At 39.8% G+C, this 26672-nt stretch overlaps 1 protein-coding gene, 1 long non-coding RNA gene and 1 pseudogene across 6 annotated transcripts in view; 1 reads left to right on the forward strand and 2 right to left on the reverse strand.

Annotated features, from left to right (window-relative positions):
* Positions 1–1727: 1727 nt before the first annotated feature.
* On the forward strand, positions 1728–2569 carry LOC145657644 (uncharacterized; annotated as a pseudogene).
* Positions 2570–2800: 231 nt separating this feature from the next.
* Positions 2801–19214, reverse strand: LOC113578106 (uncharacterized). 3 transcript variants are annotated; one of them, XR_014123244.1, is made up of 5 exons: positions 18918–19214; positions 12266–12358; positions 11452–11582; positions 4326–4461; positions 2801–4146 (listed from the first exon to the last, which is right to left on the reverse strand). It is a non-coding gene; the product is annotated as an uncharacterized LOC113578106 (long non-coding RNA). The 3 variants fall into 3 exon arrangements; XR_003410705.3 differs by lacking the exon at positions 11452–11582 and having other exon boundaries at positions 18918–19208; XR_003410706.3 differs by lacking the exons at positions 4326–4461; positions 11452–11582 and having other exon boundaries at positions 18918–19203.
* Positions 19215–22096: 2882 nt separating this feature from the next.
* Positions 22097–26672, reverse strand: part of plxnb2a.1 (plexin b2a, tandem duplicate 1) — a 91472-nt gene continuing 86896 nt past the window's right edge. For all 3 annotated transcript variants that reach the window (XM_081712659.1, XM_035521121.2, XM_081712657.1), the window contains 5 exons: positions 24944–25091; positions 24647–24711; positions 24467–24542; positions 24294–24368; positions 22097–24207 (listed from right to left, as the gene is read on the reverse strand). In XM_081712659.1, the coding sequence (XP_081568785.1) occupies positions 24103–24207; positions 24294–24368; positions 24467–24542; positions 24647–24711; positions 24944–25091 (469 nt within the window). In that variant the 3' untranslated portion in view covers positions 22097–24102. The remainder of the gene's footprint in view (positions 24208–24293; positions 24369–24466; positions 24543–24646; positions 24712–24943; positions 25092–26672) is intronic.

Below are 26672 nucleotides of genomic sequence, written 5' to 3' on the forward strand. Positions count from 1 at the left end.
CTGGCAGTAGTGGGGCTTGAACCAGCAACCTTCTGATTATAAGTCAAGTACTTTAACCACAGGACTGTCTGTTTCAATTTAATAATGGAATTGACAGAAGAACCCTGATGATTGATCAACAAATGTTAATGTAACGCAAACTGAAAAATAACTTTTGCATTAAACAATGAAGCATTTAGAGCAGGTGTTAATGGACGGTTCTTTTTCATTATGGCAATTCTCCTGGGGGGCTTAGCCCCCCTTTGTATATTTCTAGTGACACCCCTGACTACACTGAAATTAAAGCTGACAGTCTACATTTTAATTTTAAACTCAATATTCTAGAGTATAGACCCAAATAAAGTGGTCCTGTCCAATTACCTATGAACTTATCTATATTGACTTTAACCAGATGTCTCACTGTCTCATCTTTGTTGGCTCTACAGAAGCACCTGGTAGAAGCACACAGGAAATTCCACTGGATGAGCCACGAGGGAGAAACGTAGGCTGATGATCTTAAGGAGGCTGTGCCGTCCCACAGTGTGAACTGTGACCCGGGAAGCCCACCTCAAAAGTCCAGGAAGTTCCCCAGTCAAAGCAATCACAAAAGGTGTTGACAAGTAAAATGGGTACAACATGGGATTAAAATGAGATTTTCAACTCAGCAGCTTGACTGCAGATCTCCTAGCTGGTCTCTATCATTTAACAGCGATCCACACAGGCAGCTGTGAACCAGTGTGAGGCAGTGTCCAAAGATCTGATCAGCTTTGTTGAGAGCAAGAGCTCCGAGGTGACACAGCTGATCCGAGTGCAGGAGTATGGCACTGTGAGTTGAGAGGAAAGAGTCCTGAAGCAGCTCGAGCAGCAGATCTGAGGGTGCAAAGATGGAGTAGTGCTTACACACAGAGGACATTATCCATTTCCTGCAGGCAGCAGCACCATTGCACACAAACATGGCATCAGATTTCTTTGAAGCAAACAATGGCTTTTCAGTAACTGCATACAACAAATATAATGGTGCTTCTGGCCATTGTCTAAGGTCTATCTTAGACAATGATAAGTGAAATAATAAGTACTAGAGTTTATTAGACAACATCAGTGTAATAAACAATACAGTACAATAAGTACTAGTTTCAGTTAGTCAATATAGGAGCAGTGGTCATTTAAATAGAATACAGTTTTATTCCCCACATTAAAATCAATCAGCTAACTTTAGGGATAAAATAAAACCATTCACATTAAGAGAAAAAGAAAGAGCCAACATCATAAAGGTGCTGAGTTTTATGCTGTCTTCAAGTCCTCCTCGGGAAATTCCTACTTAATAGTCTGGAGGTTATGACATGTATGGTTTTTGGTTGTCAGGGGAAAATGGCGCCAACAGAAAACTACTTTTGTTTTTTTGTATAATTAAAAACAGGATGTTTATTTGGCCTTACTGAAAGAAAATGAAGCAAATAGGACATGCATTAGGTGAGTAATGTTTTTATCCTGTAAAGTCACTGAATCGCATAAAATAACATTACGTATTTCCTAATTGCTGAATCAATTTAAAAACATCATTAACCTGCAAGTGTCTGTGCTTCTGCTTAATAACAGCAAACTGTCTACAATTATTGAAATTACAATGGACGCAACTGTCTGTGTGCGTGTGTGTAAATATGTGCTTCTCAGATGTCATTCTACAATATTACACAAACAGCATTCTGTAAGTTCTGTAGACTGGTTCAGAAGGGATACTACTGCTGAGTATGGACACCCTCACCTTTCAAAGCCATATGCGGCACTCTAGTGAACAGTCTGTTGATGAAATTAAAAATCTTGGGCTAACAGATGACCATCATCCCGGAGCACAAGCTCCCATGGTTAAGAAGGCCATCATATTCCTGTGGTATATGGAAGATCAAAATTATTTTCAAGAAATTTCAAATAAATTTATTGTGTCCCAAGAACGGCTCATAATATTGTGCTGGGGGTTTTGGATCAGACCTGTTTGCTGGCAAAAGTTTACATTAAATGGCCCACTCAATGTGATAAGAGAATTAGTTTAGCCATGTTTCAACCTTTCTATAGTATTAGTGACATCATTGCTGCCATTGATAGGTGCCATATCAAAATCCAGAGGTTTTTAGATAGAGGAGTGGATTACCTCCTCTACAGGAAATGCTTCTATTCAGTTCTTTTACAGGGCACTGTAAATGACCAGGGTTGCATCTTATACATTTTTAGTGTGCCAGGCAAAGTGCACAATGCACAAATGTTAAGGGCCTCAACCTTTTTTGAGAACTGGCAGTAATTGATGGGGATACATTACCTTTTGGCAGATACTGCATACATCTCTAATGACTACTCTTTTATCATTACCCCAAAGTGTGATAATGGTGCACCAAGTGAAGACAACCTGCAGATAAATGCCAACATAAGCTATGGGAGATTTGTGGTGGAACAGGCGCTTGGGAGAAAGAAATGCATGTGGAGAAGACTCCACGATCTCACGTCTGGATGTTTCGGTCAAAATTACTGTGGAAGCATGTACACTACACAACATGAGCATTGGTGTAGGCCTGACAAATATATGTCAAGAATATCCTAGACTCAAGGATGACTTTTGATTATATGGGAGACCTAGATTTACACACCATAATACTGTATAGGCTACATGCTGAGAGAAGACATTTTTGTATGATTTATTTAATAGTCTATACAGCTGATGTGTGTATCTGCCTGACTTACCTCAAAAGGTATATAGTTAGGTCAAAAACTTTGTACTAGGGAACCATATACTAGATAATGCTGTAATGTAATAATGAACAGAAAGAGAGACTGTTTATAGAAGCTTTTCTTACATTAAACCAACATGTCCCTAGATTACAAAAAAGTTGATAAACAAGGATCAGACCACAATGTTCTAGAGTAAGTGCCGTGTATGTGTCTATATAAACAGAAGGACAAGTAAACAGTTATAACTAAAGTTTATGAATGACCAATGTTCTTAAAATAGACACAGGTCTCTTACTTGACATAGAAAAAAAACCAAAACATTTTAAATAAGTGGATTGGACCAGTATTTTTAAAGATACATAAGTAATACAAATGTAAAAACAAAAAACAGATTTACATAAATGAATAAACTTTGGATGGGGAAAAAAGGGACCCTACAGAACAATAACAATAAAAACAACCTTAAAGGTTACCAAATAATTTGAACATTACCACTGCTTATTTATACTGGTACATATTACCAGTGTGTGCCAAACATAGCTCCAAATGCAAACAGAACCACCCACAAAATATCAAGCATTTTTAAAAGTACATTAGTAACAGTGTTTGGCACACAGCTCAAAAACACTTTTATAAACACATGCAGGAGTAGGCCTTACTGTTTATCCAGAAAACCACATATTAGGCTCTCAAAAGACATCTGTGATGCAATCATTTGTTGCATGATTGCATATCACCTTGGGGTAACTTCCTTAGATTCCCTTAGGAACTCAAGAACTTGATCATGTGACAACCTGCGGGACTGATGACGGATGCACCTGAGGATCCAGAGGAAGCTGAAGGTTCTGGAGGTGACCTGCTGGCAGTGATTGAGGAATAATGTGGGGACAGCTCATTCAGCCAAGGAGAACTGGGCCTTGAGGTATCCCTTACAAGTGCCTCCATTTTTTTTATTTCCACACACCTTGTAGGACCTGACTGGAAAGCTAACATGTTTTCCTCCAATCAGGAGCAGAATTCAAACTTTATGACACCTCTGCCTTTTTTTTCTAAAGCATCCTCCAGGGTTGCCCACTTTCTTGCAACTTTTGCCTGCTCCAACTGCAAATGGAACCATTCAATTAGCTTCTGTGCCATTTCCATCTTAAAAGAACCTTTCAGCCACGTGCCATTCACACTCTAGCTCCCAAAACGACCAAAGATTTTGGCAGGTCTGCATCACTCAGATCTGATGCTCATGCATCAAGTCAATTAGGAAGAAAGACTGTCCTCTGGTAAAGACCTGATGTTACTCCTCACCCTCCTCCTCCACAAGAGCTGAGTCTGCAGGATATGGAGGCATTTCTGTATCAAATGTAGGCCAACCAGAAGAAGGAAGGAGGTTGGTAGTAGAGACAGGGGATAGCAGAGCTGTGGTGGTTGAAGGAGGAATACTGCTGGATACTGCATCTGAAATATAAAAGAACATATTAAGCCCTTATGTGAAACATTTAATCCGGATAACAATTTACTTATGTTACATCTTCCCAGTATAAAATTTGCTGGTGCAAATATCCCACACTTAATTGTCTTGATACTAGAATGTAGCTTGTTTGGCCTACAAGACATGATAATATAATCATCTACACCTGTACATGGGATTGTGTTGAGGTTGAGCTGGATTGTCAAGGCTTCAAGCTACAGGGGAGCAGAATCATGAGGTTGATAACACTTCCATCACTGGAATGGTAAGAGTTGGACTCCAGTACAACTTGTTTGTTGCATCTACATACATTGTACAATACAGCAGAAAAAAAAGTCAGTTACAATATGCTTTGTTAACTTTTGTGTAAGGACTACCAATTAATTATTTATGCGAGATGCAGCTTTTTAATAGACTAAACCTATTGAAACAGATGGATGAATGTACACAAAAATATTGTGCATGATGGAACACTTTCTGGTTTCTTCTGATTAGCTTTGTTGCTACTCTTCATCAACATAAGTGCAAATTGTGAACAAAATGTATATAAGCTTGAACTGTACAGTTATAATAAGATTTTTAGGAGCAGCATCCATACTGTCATCCGCCCTGAATGTGTGTTAGACACGCCCCCAACTTTGAAAGTTTCCCTACTAGTAAATACGATGGTGTGGTGGCATTCATGTTTGCTCATCTTGTAAATATGAGATTTCCGTCTTGAAAGCATTACATAGGAGAAGCAAACTTTCCAAAGTTCTTTTAGCACTATAATCCATAGAAAAGGTATACACCCAGTCTCACCCACTTCAAAAATGGGATATCATCACTACAACACTCGGAGATGAGCTTTACCCACACAAACACACACACACACACACACACACACACACACACACAAAATGATCAAAGGAAAGGCACTTGACCCTATAGTGGCCCAGTACTACGTCAGCATCCCCAAGTTCCCACCTAGGAGTCAAACGAACATTCCAGCTCTACCTTGTTCTTATTCTTAGTGTAAAGCCCTAACCACAGCTAATTGCCCCATGATGTGCAGCACATTGTGCTGAGAGTCAGAAACTATAGACAGAGAACAATGCATGTTGTTAACATTGTCAAGCCCTTCACAGGCAGTAGTGCCTGGTCCTGAGGATTGAAGCAATACATTTGTTGACAGATGTACTAGTGACATGAAGCACCATTCTTTTTCAGTTGGAAACTTGGAGTCTATTTGTGAAAGATATTTTTTGTCATGACAAGCACCCAGAAGGCCTAGATAGTAAAAAAAAAAAAAAAAATACAATGTTACGATGTTGCAAATATAAACTATAATCAAACTACAAAAGATAAAGTGGACAAGATTTGAATGAAACAAAATGGTAAGTAGCCAAACACAAATAAAAATGTAATTTCAGAGAATAAGGGTAGTCTCAAAGACTGCTTCAGGCAACACAACTGCAATAGCCTGGATCCCCTACTGTCTGAGTCAAGCCACTAGGCCTACATGGGTTTGCTCAGTATTTTGAGCTGTCAAGATTTTTATCAGTCTTGTTTCAGGCTGACAGACTGTATCCAAGCCCAAACACTGCTTACTGGATTTTGGAGTGCGCATCCACTTACATGCTCCAAAGTAGATAAAAAAGTGCAGGCCATTTTCTGAGGTGTGCATATTGCAGAAGTCCAGCAAGAGTATGAAACTTCTTAATGCCCCATCTGACAAATGACAATTATATGGAGTATGGAACTGGGTGTATGAGATGTCAGAGTGCAGTTAAACAATCTTATTGAGGGTATACATCCACAGTGAACAGTATCCATTAGACTTTATGTTTACCCCATTGATCTTTTCTCTCAGGATGTCTGCTTTCATTGTAATTCCATAATCAGCAATATCATCAACCACCATCTAGAAGAATTAAGCACCTGACACCTCCCTGCTTTTGACAATTCAACTTCAGCCATTAAAGCACCTCAACTATCTGGGATCCAAGCACTGTAAAGAGACTGGTGTCATCGGTGGATAGCTCCACACTGTGCGTTTGACAAGCTGCTTTTTCCATTGGTCAATCATATCTGCAAATAAACTACATTTTCCATCAGTTTATGAGTTTTTTAGGCTTACAGCAAAGACCAATGCAGTGAGAAACTGCAGTCTAACAAAATTAAATGCTGAGAAGTGGAATAAACCAGAAATATATGCAAGAGTCAATAAATTACACATATTCTTATAGATTTAATTCTGACATAGATAATGCAAATAGATAATGCAAAAGAACATGAGCTTAGTTAACCCTATTAAACAGTTGTGTTGTAGAATACAGCAGAACATTCCAAAACAATAGTTTTTTTAGCTATACTCAGTAAGAAAATTAAAAATGGGCACCACATTCAGTTCCAATCACCAATTCAATCCAAAGTCGAATCAAAGCCCAATTCATGGAATTCTGTGCTTTTCTGTGCTGTTAACATCCTATTTTTCCAGACTCATTCCACTCTAAACAATATCTATATATGAATGCTGTTAAAAAGCATGCTCATGAAATGAAGTAAAATACCATTGCAGAGACCTTGTTTATATTTTTCTGAACATCATTTTGTGCTGCTACATTTGAACAGCAAAAAACCTACATTTTTAAAATTTAATTAAGCATCCTACAGTATCTTGAAAGAAAATGTTTGTTTTTAAATGTTTCTTCATAGACTTCTTCATTTCAAACTTCATTCCCCAGGAATGCTTTGACTGGCCTGCAGTCATGTTCACTTTCTGCTTGTTACTGTGAATTTGTGCCTTCAGTCTCGTCTTGAGCAAGTTAAAAACTTGTCCGGTGGGGTTTAGATCAGGTGACTGATTGTGCCAGCCAAGAACATTTTTCGTCTTGAACCTGAAAAACTCCAAAGTTGCTTTTGTAATATACTTGATGTGCTTCTACTGCTGCACTGTTTACATTTTTGAGAAATTTTAGTTCTGAGCAGTTAGTTCTGACATAACAAATGGTTGATTTTAACACATCTAAAAGTTTTGGCATTTACATGAATTAGGTCCTCATGGTGAGAGCAAATAGCCACAGACTTGGTACAAGTGCCACATATAGATTTAACTATAGATCTCTTGGTAGCTCTTCTATGCACAAGTTAACGTGGCAATAAGACACAGTTGAATAAAGAAACCAACCAAGCTGCCAATTGCCTGATTAAATCTGGTCCCCTGACATGGATGGAACATTGTATTTAAAAGACTGAGATCCCTTTGAAGGTAAGTAACCTCAAATTAAATCTGACATTCTGCACTTTAACATCAAAAAACACATTTCAAATTTAGTGCACTGGAGTACAGAAGCAAAATAAGACAAACTGTTCTCTATATTATATTATACATTTGGTCAGTTTAGTTATATTGATGCCAATACCATGTGCTTGTTTTTCGATTACAGAAATGCATTTCTAATTTACAGTTCCAAATGACACAGTGATTAAATTAAATAGCATAGCCTGCAGCACAACAGCATATTTAATGGGCCAGCTTTTGTTTCTCCATCAGTTGACGTCTAGAGAGGCCTAGTCTCAACAGGAGTGGGTAGCCTGGAAACCAAATTTAACTTTTGCATGTCTATTTGGAGGACATTGCTGTCCCTGTGGTGTTACTTTGTGCATGTAGGTTAGCAGATAAAATGGGCCAATCACTGACCAGAGGTGGCACCTGGTTCAGCCCATGGCCTCATTTAGTCCACTCAATTTGAATATGCAAAACAGCTGTTGGTTCAGTTGCCAGTATTGCAGTGTAAGGCTGCAAATTAATAGAGCCTTTAGTTACACCTGAAAAGATCTCAATCTCATGCAGGTGGCTTTTGCAATAGGCTAGCATTTTCAACTTGCTCTGGTTATTATTTATGAGAGAAAAAGCCTACGTGTGGGCTTGCATGCAGTAACGTATGAAACTAGAACGGGTCTATCATGGAGAAAAGTCAATTGAAGTGCAGACCTACAGTGCTCACCAAACAAGGTGCAGTGTTGCCATCTTGTGGTTATATGGTGCAGTGTTTTGTGATGTTTGGCATTACTGCTAAATGGAAGACAGCACATTTTCATATTTCATCCTCTCAGTTTCCTTCACCAGAAAAATGTTCTCACCTACAATAAATAAAAACTAAGTGCTAGATGCACTTTAATTAATTATAATATTTAATTCTAAAAACTTTCTAAATGATCTACAATGTTCATAGCTTAAGGCAAACATTATTGTAAGCATTAGGCTGTGGACAATATTAACTAATGTCTAGATAGGGTCTTATGTCAGATTAATCTAAATGATGTAGTGTCATGTTGGAGATAAACATTGACTGTGAAAGTAAAATGTGATGACAATTATTCAGGCTCAAACATTTATTTCTCTTGTTACCAATGGCCAACATTTTGGATAAACTTTGGCAAAAAAAAACAATTATTTTTTTCAATGCTAAATGTCAAAAACTTTGCATGATGACCCCAAACAAAAGATTATACTCTTGCTTTGGTTGGGTGTCATGCAAAGTTTGACATTTCTAAAACCTTTTTTTAATAAATAAAAGGAATTATTTTTATTTCATTCCATTTTTTTCTTAACGGATACTCTCATGTCTTATTTGGTCAATTAAAGGTGTAGATATTGAAAAGGGTTTAAGTTTGATCCTTTCCACTATTTTACATACACAGACAACTTTCATATGCCACAGTACCCTAAACTAAAACATTTCCTGTAGTTAATGGGAACTATACTGATGAGCAACATGTGTTATTCTCATGAAAATTCCACCATAAAAGGCAAAGGGGGGCTTAAGTATTCACTACTCATTTCTGCTTGACTGTATTGTTGTGGCAACATTCAGAAAGAACAGTTGCGCCATCGCTGAGGTTTCGTCAAAGATCTCTGACAGTGTCGGGGGTGTAGATGAGGTCATATAAGTGCTGACCCTGATATTATCTGCAGATAATCAGGACCAACAAAAAGACATTTTGTCTGAGCACAGCAGAAGTGAAACAAGCGAAACCTGGGTCTACACTGTGCCCTGCCCCCCAAATCATCAGACTTTTATTTGACCATTTTAGTCCAGAAGGAAGATGACCCTTATACAGACTAGCCTGCTTAGTTGGCATGCCCCAGCTAACAAGTTTGCGTTTGGAACATATTCCTCCAATGTTCCTTTAAAAGGGACATCATATGAAAGAATCAGCTTTTCAATATTTGTACATGTACATTTGGAGATCTGCAGTGCCCATCAACCCATAAACTGTGAAATAAAACAGTTTTTTGTGGACTTTCTACATTGGAAAACATGATAAAACAATCTATTCAAATTTGGCTCTCATATATACACACACACACACACACACACACACACATCACTAAGGGGGTCATTCAAATAATACCAAGCCCATTTGAGTATCTCCACCCACTACCTGAGAACTATGTGATGGTCGTGCATTTTTTCACATCATGTCATAACCATTAGCATTATGTTAAAGCTAAGCCCTGAGCATGGGAACTGCTTCGATTATAGCTGACCAAACCAGTACAAAGCACCATCTTTCAACTCTCAGCCTCAGAGGACAGAAGAGGTGAGGGGATAAAGTTTATTTTTGATGGCAAAATCCAAGCTACAGTTGTCAAAAACCTCTAACTTGTGTGCTAACCAATCTGTGTGTGACTGTCTGGAAGATCAAATGTTCCAGGAATGTTCAGTCATAGGATATTTTTAAACTTCGCCATCATACTGGTGATTGATATCGCATGTCTGACAAATGTTGGACTTTTTTTTTTTTTTTTTATAATCTGTCATGATGAGCACTGTGGTACTTCACACAGATCACTCTACGCTACAGTGCAACAAACTAAGTGACAATCCAGACAACAACAAAACTTGCTGGCACATATCCACCTGCTGGCATCTTGCCATGTATAATATTGTTAAAGCTAGGGACTAATTGTTTTTATATTCACAGAGACTTTAAAAAATGGAAAATAGAGAAGGAAATCAAAAGTGGAGCTTTCTGTACCAACTGTACACTGAAAGAAGGTAACACTTCAAGACCATGAAGACCTGAATCTATTGCAAAGGAGAGTTGAATGTAGTACAGATGTCTGGATCCACTTAGCCAGCAGAAGCCAGGCAGAAGGAACGAACGGTACCAGGTGCCAAATTTGTTCCAGAAGGTCTGGTGCGAATGCCAGCAGCACCAGTAAGCAATGCCAGCGCTACATGTTGGGGTCAATTTGACTTCTGTAGATATTGCAGAACTCTTCACCACTGTACAATGCCCATCAAATCTCCTGATGGGGCAAAGATAATATGTGGAGTACTGAAAATGACTTTTCTTTGAAGAAAAGAAGACAGGGCAGAAAAAACATACAAAATTAGGGTGGCAATTTTAGGTATTCTTCACAAATGTCTTTCAAAGAACACTGGGTACTGTGTTAAATTGTGAAAAAGGGGTATGTCTCCTTTCCTTCTGTGGTAAGACCAATTTTCAGAGACCCCATTTATATCTGTTTATTGTATGCAACCTATATAATGTAGATATTTTAACTACATGGATTTACTGGGTCAGGTGATACCTCGGTAATATTTACATATTTCGCAAAAACAGACTAGTAAAAATGTAACCTATAATCAAGTTATGCACACACTAATAATTAAGGAGTTAATACTATCCTCAAGTTAATACTATCCAAACCACAAGTATGGCTCCGCTTGAAATACCTTGCTTCAGGTCTCATGGACGACAAGCATCGAGACCATTTTCTGTCCTGGCTCCAAGAGGGTGGAATAAACTTCTGCTTGCTGTCCGAACAGCAGAGTCCCTTGCAGCCTTCAAACGCAGACTGAAGGCCCATCCATTTACAGAATATTTAAAGAACAACTGACACTGCTCCCTTATTGACTGACTAATTTAGTACTTATTGTAGGGCATTACTTATGCTTTTTAACAAACTAGCACTTGCTTATAGCATTTATAATTGTTTATAGACCTTATGTATTTTGCACTTCTAGGTATAAGCATTCATCCCTGTATTCTAGTTCATTGGTATGTTTGATTCTAACCTACTGTACTGTACTTGGATATATTCCAATATAAATGAGTAAATGACAAAGCACTTTTGTAAGTCACTCTGGATAAGAGCGTCTGCTAATGCTGTACATGTACTAAAATGTCCATATTGTCCAATATGACCTCAAGATGGCATTTAAATTCAACATAGCAAGAGGATTAAGTATAGTCAATTAGCTGTGTTCTATGGGAGTAGTAATATGAGAGATTACTATTGTGGTTGCAGCACTCCAGCTAATTGTTTAGACATTGCTCCCTCAGTCTTGGATGATGGAGGCCAGCTGGATACTAGGGAGGTCTGCTGACACTCAGCAACCCTGCACTCACAGGACCCAGTGGCATGCTGCAAATGAGAAAATAAAGCCTACAACATTGATATTCAAACAGTAAGAGAGTAAGTAAATAGATGTTATTTATAAAGTACATTTAAAACTGTGTGTTGACCAAGTGCTGTACAAAGTGGCATATGCAAAACACACTATTACCACACATTGAAAAACTTGAATCATGCTGGTATTTATCTGAAGCCTACTTATAGATTGACTTTTCTCCCAGTAGGCTACCAGCCATAGAGAGTTTTTCCATGTTAAAAATCCAAGAACAAAAGATGTGCAGAAATCACTGATGAGGATTTTAGGGTGCACTTATGCTGCAATGGAGTCCTTCCTGTTTGTCAAAATTAAGATCCTTGCCATGGCTGCAACAAACCCAACATCAGGCATTCCTTGCGCTGCAGTGGGTACAGCTATTACTCTTTGAGGCTTTCCCAAATTAGCAAACTGAGGATAGCCAAGACACAGGACATCTTTGAGGGAAGTCATGAAGCTTTTCAAGCATGCAGCCTCTGCTGGAGGCTAGCCACAGGAAAGCTGGGCTTCCACTGTTCTCTGGAGAAGCCAAGCTCACAGCCTAGCAGATGTCAGTGGTGTCACAAAGTGAGGGTGTACATAAGTATCCAGCAGTGCATGTCACTTTCAATTTCGAGGGCAAAAAAAGCATGGTATTATGGCAGCTGTTAGTTCTCACCTCCAGGGACATCACATTCCAGAACATAAGACGTCTTGGTTGAGAAAGGGGTTGAACATTAGACTTCCCTTGGCTCAGTTGTGAAGTGACACCCTGAAACGCACCAAATGAGAGTAATCGATGGTCAGACGCTGAAGTTGAGGTGATCCTGTCAAACCCACATTTTGCCATTATTAATGACAAGGTGTACAGAGTGACATGTAGGCAGATGAAAAGCTTTTCCACAATGCACATAATCCTACGGCAGGGAATTTAGAGCAGGATAAAACACTAAAATGCCTAATGTCCTCCTTTTACTGGCCGGGTAATTTGAGTTGATGCAGGTTGAGTGCGTCATGCTGGTTAAGCCCCTGGTTATCCCAAGAGTGCTGCTGCACCCCCTCCGTTTAAATGAGGTCCTTTCCAAATAAATTGATTTGGACCTCACAGGGCCATTAGTATGGAGCAGGTGGGGTACCGATTTTAATTATTCCTGCTGGATAATGCAACATGATACCCAGAAGCAGCATCTCAGCATGCAGTGTTGAGTAGTCACTCTTCTGTATTGGCTCCCAAGTTGGAATCCTGAAAGAGATTCAGAATGATTGTTGCACAGCATTTGTCATGCACATTGCAAATTATTGGGGATTAAACTGATTCACAACAGTGTCCACCACCCCAAACATATGGCTGGGTCGAGCAGTTTAAACAGACCCTCAGAAATATGAGTTGTACAAGAAGACACTAGGGGTTGGGATAAGTGGCTAAATGCCTTTCTGTTTGCTATGTGAAGTCCCACAAACCTCCACAGGGTGTTCTCCATTTGAATTATTATATGGATGGAAGCCCTTGTGTGTCCTAGATGTCTCATGTGAAAACTGGGAGGAAGGATTTTCAAATAACAAGGTTGAAATTTATGTGTCAAGTCAAATTAGATCAAATTTGCTTCAGGCCCAATAACGGCAATCCCACACATACCCAGCACCCAGCTGCATGAGTTTGCACAAGATAGAATCCACGTATTACTCCACACATCAAGCTATAAACTACTCACCAAGTGGCGATGATAGAGGAGGTTGAATATGAAGTGAGATGAACATATAGGAACAAAAACACTGCAAATGTAATCTCAACATGCAGAAACCATAGAGAGGTGCGTTAAGGCAATGGCGGTTCCTGAGACAGATGAATTGGGTCTGGAAGTTCCCCAAACCCTCAGTCCCACTCCTGTTTCCTGTGGCGACCATTTCTCCCCGTCAAAAGAATATTTTGCCCAGATGCAGACCGAATTTGTAGATGCATTTCTGCACATTCCTGGCTGCACTTACATAGAACACTACATAAAGACCTTGTGGTTGCCTGCAACAGCCCATATCATTTACCTGATCACGAAAAGCGGTTTGCTCAACATGGGGTTAAATTAGGAGTCACACAATGACTGGAGCAGTACCACAGTGTTGTCCTCAAGCCTGATGGGACCATTTTGCTTCTGTGTTGTCTAAAGAAAAACCTACAGGGTGTCTAAATTCAGTGCCTATCCAATGTAATATATTTGACAAGCTACTCGATTGGTTGGTCAATGACCACTTTTAATTCAACACTGGATTTGGCAAAGAGTAGTAGCAAATCCCTACGACTCCAGCATCCAATGGAGAGGGAAAAAAAAAAAAAAAAAAAAAAAAAAAAAAGCTTTCTGAAGCCGTTAAGATGAGCCAGCCTTACTGCAAACAAAAGTGCGCCATTGGACAGGTAGTGGTATGGTATCTGAATAATTTGGATCATGGATATCCCCAAATTAACAAGATTTCAGCAATAGTGGCCATTCCAAGATGAAAGACAAAAAGGAAGTGAGACAATTCAACCCCAGCTAACTACTGTTGCCCTTAATGGATGTTCACTTGTGGGATGTCGTGATGTTACTGAGTCTACCTGTTTCAACTGCCATGGCTACTCCTACCAGCCCCTGATGTCCCCTGCTGTAGCCCACCACTCCATTACACCAGCCAACTACTTCTCCTTTGCCCTTAATGGACGTTCTCTTGTGGGTTGGGTCTCAGACACATGCACACCTCGGGACAAGACTAGGACCTCTAGAAAGTGGGACTAAACAGGAATTGCTCATTTTATTTTTTTTATTCATTTTTCTTTTTAAACTGTCGTCATTATTGTGGTGTCCGTTGCTGGCCAGAGTCTTTGTTCCTCTCAAGGTTTCTTCCACATGCAATAGGGAATTTTTCCTCACCCTTGGCTTGCTCACTGGGGGCATGGACATTTGTAAAGCTGCTTTGACATTATAAAAAGCACTGTATACATACATTTTTGAATTTTCTGATCATTTCCTGATCTCACTAAAACAGGAGCACCAGAACTAGTCCAATGGACAGAGCAGTGCCAGCAGGCAGGGTTTTAGCTGGACAGCTCTACAGCCCAAGTTAGCTAGTGGGGATACATGGCAGTGGGAGAATGGCCAAGCATCATTGGCGGGGTAGAGAGATCGCCCTGGAAATTTATTTACTTAGTACCCAATAATTAAAATTGGCCACACATATGGGTTGTTAATAGTAGCTTGCTTTTATACTTTTCTCCAAAAATCCACCCAAGTCCTTCCTTTCCTCAACTACAATAGTTCCACAATGATTTACAAGCGTAAAGTGCTGTTAGCAATGACTCAAATCCCATAAATGCACCCTTAAATATCACCAAAACACATTTCAAGTGCATGCTACTGAGGTTTTGATTACTTTGTCACTGCCCTTTTACAAAGCTTTTCATTAATATGCTACCACCAAGAGACCCTTTTGTAACACACATTTGGATAAGTGCATATATGCATAATGACATCCAATTTTAACACAAATCAATTACACATGCAAACTTACTGAAAATGACTAGCAAATATTATCTCTAATACCAATTTTAAACAATGTAGGTAATGAGAGATTTTTTGTCCTTAGGCCTATCTCTGAGTCATACAAAATGGGTCCCTAATGTGTCCACCATTTTCCAGAGATGGGGGACATGAATAGCCTTCAGCATCATACATATGCACCACATCTCTGGAGATACAAAAATTGGAATACTTAAATCATTCTGTCTGCAAGCATCAAATGTTAGGGTCAAACACCACAAATCATGTTACAGGTCCTTTTTAACTTTTTTTTTTCACAAATGTATTTATCATGTTCCATGATTTTTCATTAAAATGCAATGTAACGAGTAGTTAGTGTAAATTCACAGTTTAACATTGGATACATTAAAATTAATAATTATCAACACTCATAGAATGAGTCAGAATATTTGCTATTGCTTTGACATTAGCTTTGGGAAAGTCACAAGTTGCTAATCCTGAAATATCACTAATCTAAAAGAGACTTTATACTATTAAGTCATCATTTGCCATCATGACCCAAGTGATCAGTAATTGCATATAGTAGAGCATGTTTATCAAGTACAAATCTGCCTACTTAAGTGTGAGCATAACTTATTTGCTTTAATAAGAATGGCTTGATTAGATTTTTGTTAAATGGCATGAAGTTAGAGAGATGCATGTGACATTTATTTAGCTGTCAAATAAATAAATAAATAAATAAATAAATAAATAAATAAAATGTGCTAGCTAGCTAGCTAAACTCGTCCACCATGTACATCAACAGCATGATGGATTACCCTCATTATAAATTATGGTTGTAAAATATAAGAAAAAGGCTCTCTAATGTTACAATAGAATAGACATCCTGCAAGCATGTGCCCGTTCTGTAGGGTCCAAGAAACATTCATGAACATGGTCAACTCACGCGTGCTTAAACTTACTTACACGTCTCTAGGCTTGAGTCCTACATGAGACATTATCTATAATTCAGGGCACAGTGGGTGGTCAGAATGTGACCTGCTCATTTCATATGACTGATGAGCTCTCACTAATTTTGTTAACTGATATCAAGAGAGTTCATGTGCTTTCAGACCCTTCCCTGCTGCAGAGTGGGGGGGGGGGGAGAAAGCATTAGATAATTTTTGTAACCACACTCACTGAGCTGAGTGCATATTGCCAAAAATAATGAGCTACCTAATAATGAGTCATCAACCAGAACCTGTGTGTTTAACAGAGTATGTGATGTGTGAGCATGTGTTTTGTTCGAGTCACGTTACAAAAGATTACATGCTATGCAGTGATGCTCACAGACCTCAAAATATAAGTGTAAACATTTATGATTTAAGTACTAGCAGGAACTACCTAAATTAAGGCATGTTCTCTGGAAACAACATGGGAAGTCTAGGTAATCAGCACAACATCCGACTATCCGGTTTCTCTGGACTCTCAGTGTTCCTTTCTGCTTTCTAATCTCAGTTGGTGCCAACATCCAACAGACTCATCAGGTTCTCTGAAAGACGCCATAATTAACATAAGAGCCATGGCGATTAACAGATCCAATTTCCACAAAAGCGGCCAATGAAATTTCTATTTATAGTTTGAGGACTATATAAACAGACGTGGCCAGACTATCAAGATCTATCGGCACCAGGTTGGATCCATGTTTTCTTGATAGTGAATTTGCCGTACCGTTGGCTAAACGCCAACAGTGACCAGCTGGATGCCGGCGGATTAATTGGCGGTAGGGTGAGGTAAACACGTCTCCCGTTGTAAATCAACTCGTGGGCGCCTCTGAACCTGACAGTAAAATGCAGAGCAAAACAAAACAAAAAACAAAACAACCCACAGTCTTATGAAAAGTACTATTGATATTAACTTTGCGAGTTCTACATCCTTTAATATAGTGCGCGATGGCCATGGTACAGTCTCCTGTCACCTGTATGCAGGCCATGACGCACACTACGTCCATAAGTGAACCCTTGTGCGATCTCATTTTTCTACCAAATATTGGAACTAATGAAGGTACAATAAAAGGCTAATGGCTTAGCGCTTTTTGCACGAGTCTCACTGGATTAGTCATACTGAAGCAGTGTTCTCTATTGTGTCTCGAATACTTAGAAAGAGCATCTAAGGCCCCAGTGGGGCATCTAAGGCCCCAGACCCTCCCAAAACAGATGTAGATACCCCAACATACACCAAATAAACGTCACATTCATGATATCGCTTCGTTCAGAGGATGCGCTGTATCTGCACAGAACGTCCTCGTAAAACATTCAGACTACAAGTCATCTGACATTCGAGTCGCTAAGCATTTGCAATTCAAAACATTAAGGTGAATGTAAAGAGCTGGTGCTGTAGAGCACTGAGAAATAGCGTGGGTGCTTTCTGGGTCAGTTGTATCACAATTTACGAGTGAGCGGCAGAGAGATTCTCATTCATAAAAACGAGGTGCCGACGCGGCGCAAGACGTGCTGCATGGGAGCTCTCGCGCGCACACAGACGCACACGCACAAAGCCAGAGGATTGCACTCACCGGCTGTACTAGCTGCAGTGGAAGTGCCACAGCCTATCTTATTGGCACAGTTGCTGTCAGGTTTTTAAAAATAAAGAAAAGGGGGAATCAGGGGGCGTATAAGCGATGTAGAGGCACGGATGTGCATGAAGGAGGAGGAACAGAGTGAGGGAAGGAGAGACTAGCTGGGTACTGACGTGCCTCTAAGATGCAGTGGCTCCTGCAGTTCCCTCCAAGAGAGGGAGAGTGTGTGTGAGAAAGCTAGAATGAGAAGATGGGAGAAACAGTGTAGGTGGAATGAGGTAGTCCTCAACCCTGGCAGGGTTGCCCAGGTAACACATTCAGTGTGTGTGGAGATGGATTATAAACAAGGCTTAATATCTTAAACAATACAAATGTCCTGAAATACGTGTCCAATACATTCAAGTGTGTTATCACTAATTCCACTAAAGTGTGGCAACAGATGGAGCTTTTATAGGCTAAAATCTGTGCAGCATGATTACTAGCAACAAGCCTTTGCAGTAAAACACCATAAAAAAAAGCCAGAGACCAACCTTGCAGAAAACGTTATGACTGGCAGCAAGGGAACCGATTTCTTCTAGTAAGACAAGAACCTGGCTCAACATTTGTCATGTGATGTCATCACACTTTGTGGCTCTATAAGTTTCATCAATTGTTCGCGTCCCAAATAGCTAGGTTATTTTAATGACTTTAGTCTTGCTTCAAATAAAGCAGAAATGAATATACATTACATACATACCTTTTTAGCAATACCCTCTTACTGAGAGTGTTACTGGAAAGATATACACCATACTAGAAAGCATATTTTTTTAAAGTCTTTTTAAGTGACCCAAGACCTATATCTTAATCAACAGCAATATAGAGATCTTTACAACTCAAGAATTAGTTTACACCTAGCCAAAAAGCTGCATCATTTTATTTTGGTTTTGGATTATGTGGTTCGCTCAGGTATCATTCCTACTACCGTTGGAGAAATTAACCCGTTTCCATTAAAAACTGCCAAAAGTCTGGAAAATTATTTGGGAAGTTCTAGATTTTGAATGTATAGCCTTGTTCATTTTGTTAACTTAATACCTGCTTTTTTTTTTTATACTGACCTCATCGATTTTTAAATTAATTTTTTAAATAAAAACAGTGTTCCAAAGCATTGTGGCTCCACTGGCCAGCATACAAATATTAATCAAAGTTCTCGATTCAATCTATGCCTTTTCCTTAAGTCATTTAAATGACAACTTTTACGAGGCAGTCTGCCCAAGGCGATATGTACCTACTTTAGCTAATCGCCCAGTCTAAATCTCCTCATTTGCAGACTCGGGGATTTATCGTGTCCCCTGCGGAGAAAGTTCACAAGGCGTCGATGTTTGAGAACAAGTCGAGCTGAAGTTGCCTTGTACTTGCAATCGTGCGGCATCGCAGATTTGACGAGGTGGCGTTGGGCTTCTTCACAGACGTCACAAAATACAATTCCAGAGTCCCATGGCCGAAGAGCTCTTTTTAACATGTCTTCACCCGCTTTCACTGACAACTAGTAAATGCGTAGCACCTGTAATTACAAGTGGCCACTTATAATTCGAGTGGCGTGGAGGGGAGGGACGTGGAATGCCTCAGAACGAGAACGAATTCGGATTTGATTTCTTTGGCTTTTTGCATGTTTGACGCGGAATGTCTGCAGAATCATACTGGCGGGAAGGCAATGTTGACTGTAAGATTATTCACGTGTTGAGATTAAATTAATGTGAGAATAAAAAATACAGTTACAATTGTGTTCCTCCGAAGTAAACCGGGGCAAGCGACGTTTTCTGCTTGGGGTAAATGTTTTACATCAGTCTCAAATTTGGCAAACCTACACGCTTTGCGGTATATAGGTATGTTAACGTTTGTGTTTATTTGTTAACATAAATGGACACTTTTCAGCATACAACAAAGTTAGGATCTGTTCTGGGGCCTCTGCTTTTTTCTTTATATATGCCATCTCTAGGCGACATTACACGTAAACGCTATGCTAGTTTCCACTGCTACGCTGATGATACTCAGCTATATGTCTCAAACCAGAGGCCATAAATCAGCTTAGTATTATTGAGTAATGTATAAAGGATGTCGAGAAGACTTCACTTAATCTCAATCCTGACCAAACAGAAATGTTTCTATTAGGCCCACAGCCAGCTAGGACCTTGCTCACTTATTAATGAACCGTAGTGGACTCCCAATCACATCATCTTTAGCAGTTCTGAAAGGTCTTGGAGTGATTATGGATCCCAGGCTCTAGTTTGAAGCTCAGGTAAATAATATTTCTAGGACTGCCTTTCTCCACCTCAGAACATTGCTAACTTTAGGAACATACTCACATGATGCAGAAAAGATAGTCCATGCATTTAGCATGTCAAGATTGGATTACTGTAATGCTTTTCTGTCTGGCTGTACTACTAAGTGCCTAAACAAGCTCCAGCTAGTTTAAAATGCAGCAGCGAGAGTTCTTAGTAGAACTAGAAAATTTGATCACATTGACTCCCAGTAAAATTTTGTACTGATTATGAAATACTTCTAATAACCTACAAAGCACTGAATGGTCTTGCCCCACAGTACCTTGGTGAACTCTTAGTGTATTATGACCCAGCATGTCTGCTTAGATTAAAATATGCAGGCTCTTTACTAGTACCAAAAATAAGAAAATCTATCGCAGGGGGCAGAGCCTTTCCCTATAAAGCTCCCACACTATGGAATAACTTTCCCGAACATGTTCAAGACTCAAACAGTTTCAATATATAAGCCTAGGCTGAAAGCCTACCTGTACAGTCAGGTATTTATTAACTACTTCCCATCTTAGGTAAATGTGTAAATCTGGGGGTCCATGGGCATTGAGAGTTGGGGTAAACTGGGATGTTATGATGCTGTCACTTCACCTCTCTTTTGTCTCTCAGGTTTGTTGACTGAGAGCGGTGGGGTGCTGAGGTTCCAGGGTGCCCTCACGCCTGTGTTTCCTTCTGGAGCTTTCCTTTTAGCTGTGCTGCCATAGCTAGAGTCCATCTTTGCACATTATAGTTTCCCAATTTACACACCCTCGTACCTGGGCATGCCTAATAATCTAGTCTCACTTTCTGTCGCGGTATACCTACCTCAACCCATCTCAGCTGCCATGGCTACACCCACCACCCCCTAATGTCCCCTGCTGTAGCCCACCACACCTCTACCCCAGCCAACGTTGCCCTTAAACGTTCTCTTGCGGGATAGGTCTCGGACACATACGCACCATCGGGACAAGATTAGGACCTTTAGAAAGTTTGACTAGATATTCATTGCTTATTTATTTTTGTCTTAAAAATGTTATTATTGTGGTGACAGTTGTTGGCCAGAGGAGGATGGGGGCTCCCCTTTGAGTCTTGGTTCCTCTCAAGGTTTCTTCCTCATGCTCTAGAGCGTTGTTCCTTGCCACTGTCGCCCTTGGCTTGCTCACTGGGGGCTTGGACTTGAACATTTGTAAAGCTGCTTTGTGACATCTGTTGCAAAAAGCACTATATAAATAAATTGATTTTGATTTGATTTCTGGTCATTTATAATTGCAAATCCATATGTTGTCCTATACATTTTTTTTAAATTAATTCAGCTCATTTTCGCATAGCTAGGAACAGCTGAGAGGACAGTTTGTGCTAACATTACTACCCCCGGTTGGTGTATTCCAGGAAGAGTAATGTTTTGTTTGAACAGCAGGGTGCAGTATTGCCATATGTGTAGTTTTTGGTCCCCAGCGTTTCACTGCTTTTAGCAGGTTTAGTAAAGCCAACGAAGTTTGTTCCCTCTGGTTTCTTTAAAAGCTCATTAGAAGCTTTGGGATACTTTTTTTTTTTTCTTCTTTCAGGCAGGTTTAAATTAAATAAGTTTAAATTGTGTTTTTAGAACTAGGAAGTGGTGTAACAATAAGAAATAGCTGGGGGTGTCAAATCAATGTCATCATTGAAACTGATGGTAGTTGACAGGTAGTTGCAAAATGTATTTGGAGAGCTTTCTAAGTACCTAATTAGAACTCAACTAATTACAACAACACAGAAAATTACAACATACAATCTGATTGGAAAGTAATCATTTACTTTGAATTCAGTCCATTTAGGTTAAAGGTCACCCAGTATGATATCCAGATATTTTGTGTTCAGGATTAGTTTGGATATCTGCCGTCTTATTTTTTAACCCTTTGCCTATATTTTATTGACATTTCTATGATTTCTCTCACTCTCTCACTCACACAAATATGCATTTAATTAATAAAAATAAAACTCCCCATACCAAAGCTGTTTAAAGTAAACTTATTTAAGTAGGAGAATAAGAAGAATGGGAAGTTTTTATTTTGGTTAAATGTGCATTACTCCACCAGTCCAATTAAAATTGCCTTTTTTCTCTGAACCCAAAGCAATGCACATCTGGTGCTGAGAAATTCATCAATTAAACACAAGCTCAGGGCCAAGGACATCATACTTTTAATACACCTGTTCTCTGTCGTCTTAGACACATTCAACAGCCTTAAGCATAGTGACACTGTTCTATGAGTGTTCCATAATGCGCACATGCGTAAATGGAATTTAACTAGTCACTACTGCAATTCTCAAGACAGCCACAATGACCAAATGTCTGATCATTATTATTACTGCTCTCATTAAGGCACTTCCTGGCAAAGAAAGGCAGAAAATAAGTTTCACAATAATGCTGATGCATGATCAGAAAAAGCAAGAGTCAAGAATGAGAGGGGAACCAATAAAGCCAGGTGACTTTTTTTTTTTTAAATCCTTCTGAATGTGTAGTCCATGGCATATTTGAGTCATGACGACAGATAAAATATAGTACCATCTGGTAAAAAGACAAAATAAAGCATATTGAGTCCAATGTTTTCTGCACATGGACAGCGATTTTCTTGAGTCCGGTACAAATTATACAATGGTAACTGATGTATAGGAAGCCAAGTATGGACAGCTTGAGATAATTCTACACTTTGGTGAGCTCTAAAAACTAACAAGTCCACAATGACAGTTCATTGCACAGATCTCACAAAACAAAGACCAAAAAGCCTTGTTCAGCTGTATTAAAAGTCTGTATGTAAGCAATAACCATCTTACTTCATCCCAAAATTTAGATTTGTAGTGCCTTGTAATCAGAGCCATGTAGTAATGGAGCACTGAAAGGGTTAAATGTGAGGAAAGTAGATGGTGGATGTGATTTTTTTTTTTAAATCAAAATGTATAAAGGCAAGCCATGGGCTGTAATCCATGAGTAAAAAGTGACATTATAAAACATATCAAAATGAACTTGCTGATAGTTGGCACTTCAGAGAGGTAAGTGTACCTCCCATTACCATGTGAAGAAGGGCAAGGAAAATGAAAGAATGTTCTTTGCTGTGGGGGTAGATATGGAATGTTGAAGTGAAAGCTCCAAGCTGTCCATCTGCTGGGAGAATGCCCGCTTTTCCTGTGGAGGACTGGGAAACCCCGGAGATCACCCTCCATATGTCATAAAATATAAAAAGTAGAAGACCCTTTTTTCTTAAGGTACCTTTAACCAAAATGGAATAAGAGGTCCCTCCCATAAAACCCTCCCACTCACACATAAACTCTTTTAACCTAGACATCTACAGATCTGAAAATAATCCGTGTGAGGAACAATTCCCATAAAACTAATCTTTAACGTAGACCAACCAGCTAACACACTGTTCTGATATATCAGCAACATCGAAAACAGACATTAAAAGCAAGGACAATTGGTGTTGAAGGCATAAGCATGCCACAAGCTAAACCATGAGGCAATGACAACATAAATCCCACATAGATCCATGAAGAAATGACCTCATGGCAGAGGAAGGAATCTGGTAGAAATGGCTCCATGGTCATGTGCTTTGAAGCAAACGTAGTTGCCATCAGACATAAATCCATTTCGATGGGTACAAAGGCTCCTTTAGTGTAAAAATTATATATATATATATATATATATATATATATATATATATATATATATATATATATATTATACACACACACACACACACACACACATAATACTTTTAATTTCATCCATACAGGAAGATTAAAGTGATCTAATTACTGGGGGAGCCAGCAGAATGGACACTGAATTTCATCATGGCTGGCAAAGATGCATGAAGTACCATAGTGATTCAAGCCTCTGAATCCCAATTTCGATTTTCTTTCAGCACCTCGTGGCTCATTCAGTCTGAACAGTTCCCTTAGAACAAAGATGAAAGTAAGCTGTAGGGATATTGGTGAGAACGCATCAGGCTCCATAAGACTTCATTTCCCTTTGTTATAGTTCAAAATGAAGGCTTCTTTGTCCAAATTATTCAGAGACGAGAGAGGGGCTTGGCTCCACCCTGGGGACCTAGAGGGGTTTGAAACCAACTCTGCCCACCCCACTGACTCCGCCCACTCAGGCACAGCTGTTCCAACCAGCCTAGGGGTCTCAGCCCTACAGGTCGGTGACTTTGTTCTCCAGCGCGGCGGCAATCTGTTGCAGCCGCAGGGTAAGCTGCTTGCTTTGTGCCGCCGGGTCTTCCTCCAGCGATGAGATGATCTGCAGGAGAGAAGACCACATGTGAGGAAGCTGTATGGGGGGAGTGGCTGAGGGCATGGAGAGAGAGAGACAGGAGACAGCCTTACCCCATCGTAGTACTTGCTGGCGTACCGATAGAGCTGGTGCAAGGCAACCTGAGTGTTCAGCTGGTCTGTGTGAGACTGAGGGAACAGAAGGTTGTGTTAGCATGCCAGTCACAGGCCAGCACCAAGCTATCTGCCACAAACACACACTTTCGTGCACATGCACGCACACTCACCCGTGAGATTTCAGCCAGATGTGTGTTCATGTCTTGGTCGCTGACGGGCACCATCTGACGGATGCCTTTATAATAACTGCAGGATGGGGAGAGAGCGAGAGAGCGATACACAGATGTTTATGAAATGAACAAGGTAACCAACAAGCAGCTTCTTATTTTTAAATCAGGGAACAAACTTACTCATCAACCATCTTCTTATATGTGGATATCTCCTTTGCATAGAGAAGCTTGTTACTTGGAGATTCCTATAATTAAAAAAAGAGATAAAGGAATTAAGGAGAGACCATATGTAAAGTTGAGGGAGGAGAGATTGGGGAGAAGTGGGTGGGGGGAGAGAGAGAGCGCCAAATGGTAGAGGCATATGTGCAAGAGAGCAGCAGGGTGCTGCTAGGATGCGTGCACCTGAGTCCTGATGATGAACGGATAGTCACCCAGGAGCAGTTCCCCAACATGCCCTTCCCTGGCATTGGGACTTACCCGGCTGAGCTTGTGCTCGGACTTGGTGCAGGCGTCCATGAAGGTCTGAGCGATGACGGATAACGAGGCATCCACCACCTCAGTGACATGCACATCGAAGATGAAGTGCGGGTTCTTCAGAATATTTACCCAGAACCGCAGGGGCAAACTAGAGTGCAGCACAGTGGGTGCACACACAAAAAACAAACACAAAGTATTATACAATGTATAATAACGTATATAACTGTAATGTAAAGTTATGTGCAAAATAATAGCAGTGTTTACAACTGAGAAAAAGCTCAATCCTCATAATAGCATTTATTTCCATATACACAAAGGCACTGGGAGCACTGCACATTCAATTCCAAATTAAAACATGAACAAAATATCAATTTTTAAACTGAAAATGAAGAAAAAAAGAATAATGGGCTGTTAAAAAAAATAGCAATGTCGCAAATATTTACAGTATAAACTGAAAGTTGTATACAGATATAGCTTTTCTGTTCATCACTGAACTAATATTTTAATTGTATAACCTTTATTTCTGATAACTGCTTTACATCTGTGTGGCATGGAATCAACTAACATCTGACACCTGCGAACAGATATTCCATCCCAAGATGACTGGACTACATTCAACAGTTCTTCTGCATCAAAAACAGCATTTTTGATGTCACTCCACAAATTCTCAATCGGATTGAGGTCTGGGGATTGGGCTGGCCACTTAATAACATCAATCTTATTGGTCTGGAACCAGGACGTTGCCTGCTTGCTGGTGTTTGCGGTCGTTGTGCTGCTGAAACGCCCATTTTCAAGCTTCAGCATAAGGCAACATAACCTCTTCCAGTATTTTGATATATTCAAACTGGTCCATGGTGCCTGATATGCGATAAATGGGTCCGACTCCAAAGTATGAGAAACTATGCATGCACCTCCATGTTATTATGCATGCACCTCCATGTTTTACAGTCTTCACAGTGTACTGTGGCTTAAATTCCGTGTTTATGGGTCATCTCACAAACTGTCTGTGGCCTTTAGACCCAATAAGAAACATCTTGCTCTCATCTGTCCATAGAATGTTGCGCCACTTCTCTTTAGGCCAGTCAGTGTGTTCTTTGGCAAACTGTAACCTTTTCAGCACGTCTTTTTTTCAGTAATGGGACTTTACGAGGGTTTCTTGCAAATAGTTTGGCTTCACATAGGCATCTTCTGATTGTTGCAGTACTCGCAGCTAACTGAAGATCTTCTTTGATTTCCCTGGAGCTGATCATTGGATGCTTCTTTGCCATTCTTGTTATTCTGTGATCTACACAGATGGTAGTATTTCTTTTCCTACCATGTGTTCCGGGTTTTGTTTACCATTTGAAAGCATTTGAGATCATTTTAGCTGAGCAGCCAATTATTTTCTGCACTTCTTTATACGTTTTCCCCTCTCCAATCAACTTCTTGATCAAAGTTCTTTCTCCTTCGGTACAATGTCTGGAACGACCCATTTTACTCACTGAGCAAGAGCTAAAACCAGCAGGTACAACATTTGCTGCCCTCCTTCTTTAAATAAGGGCCATAATTGACACCTGTTTCTTCATAGAATGAATGACCTCATTAATTGAACTCCACACTGCTATTAATTTGAACACGACCCTTTCATTAAATGAGTCAATTACACCCAATTAGCAGTGTGTATGTCATGACTGTTGATTCTGTTGGTTGTCCATTACCCGGCTACAACTAGTCATGAATTCTTTTCCCA

Source organism: Electrophorus electricus, chromosome 4, assembly GCF_041902795.1.
Source record: "Electrophorus electricus isolate QZ-2024a chromosome 4, ASM4190279v1, whole genome shotgun sequence".
Taxonomy (NCBI): Eukaryota; Metazoa; Chordata; class Actinopteri; order Gymnotiformes; family Gymnotidae; genus Electrophorus; species Electrophorus electricus.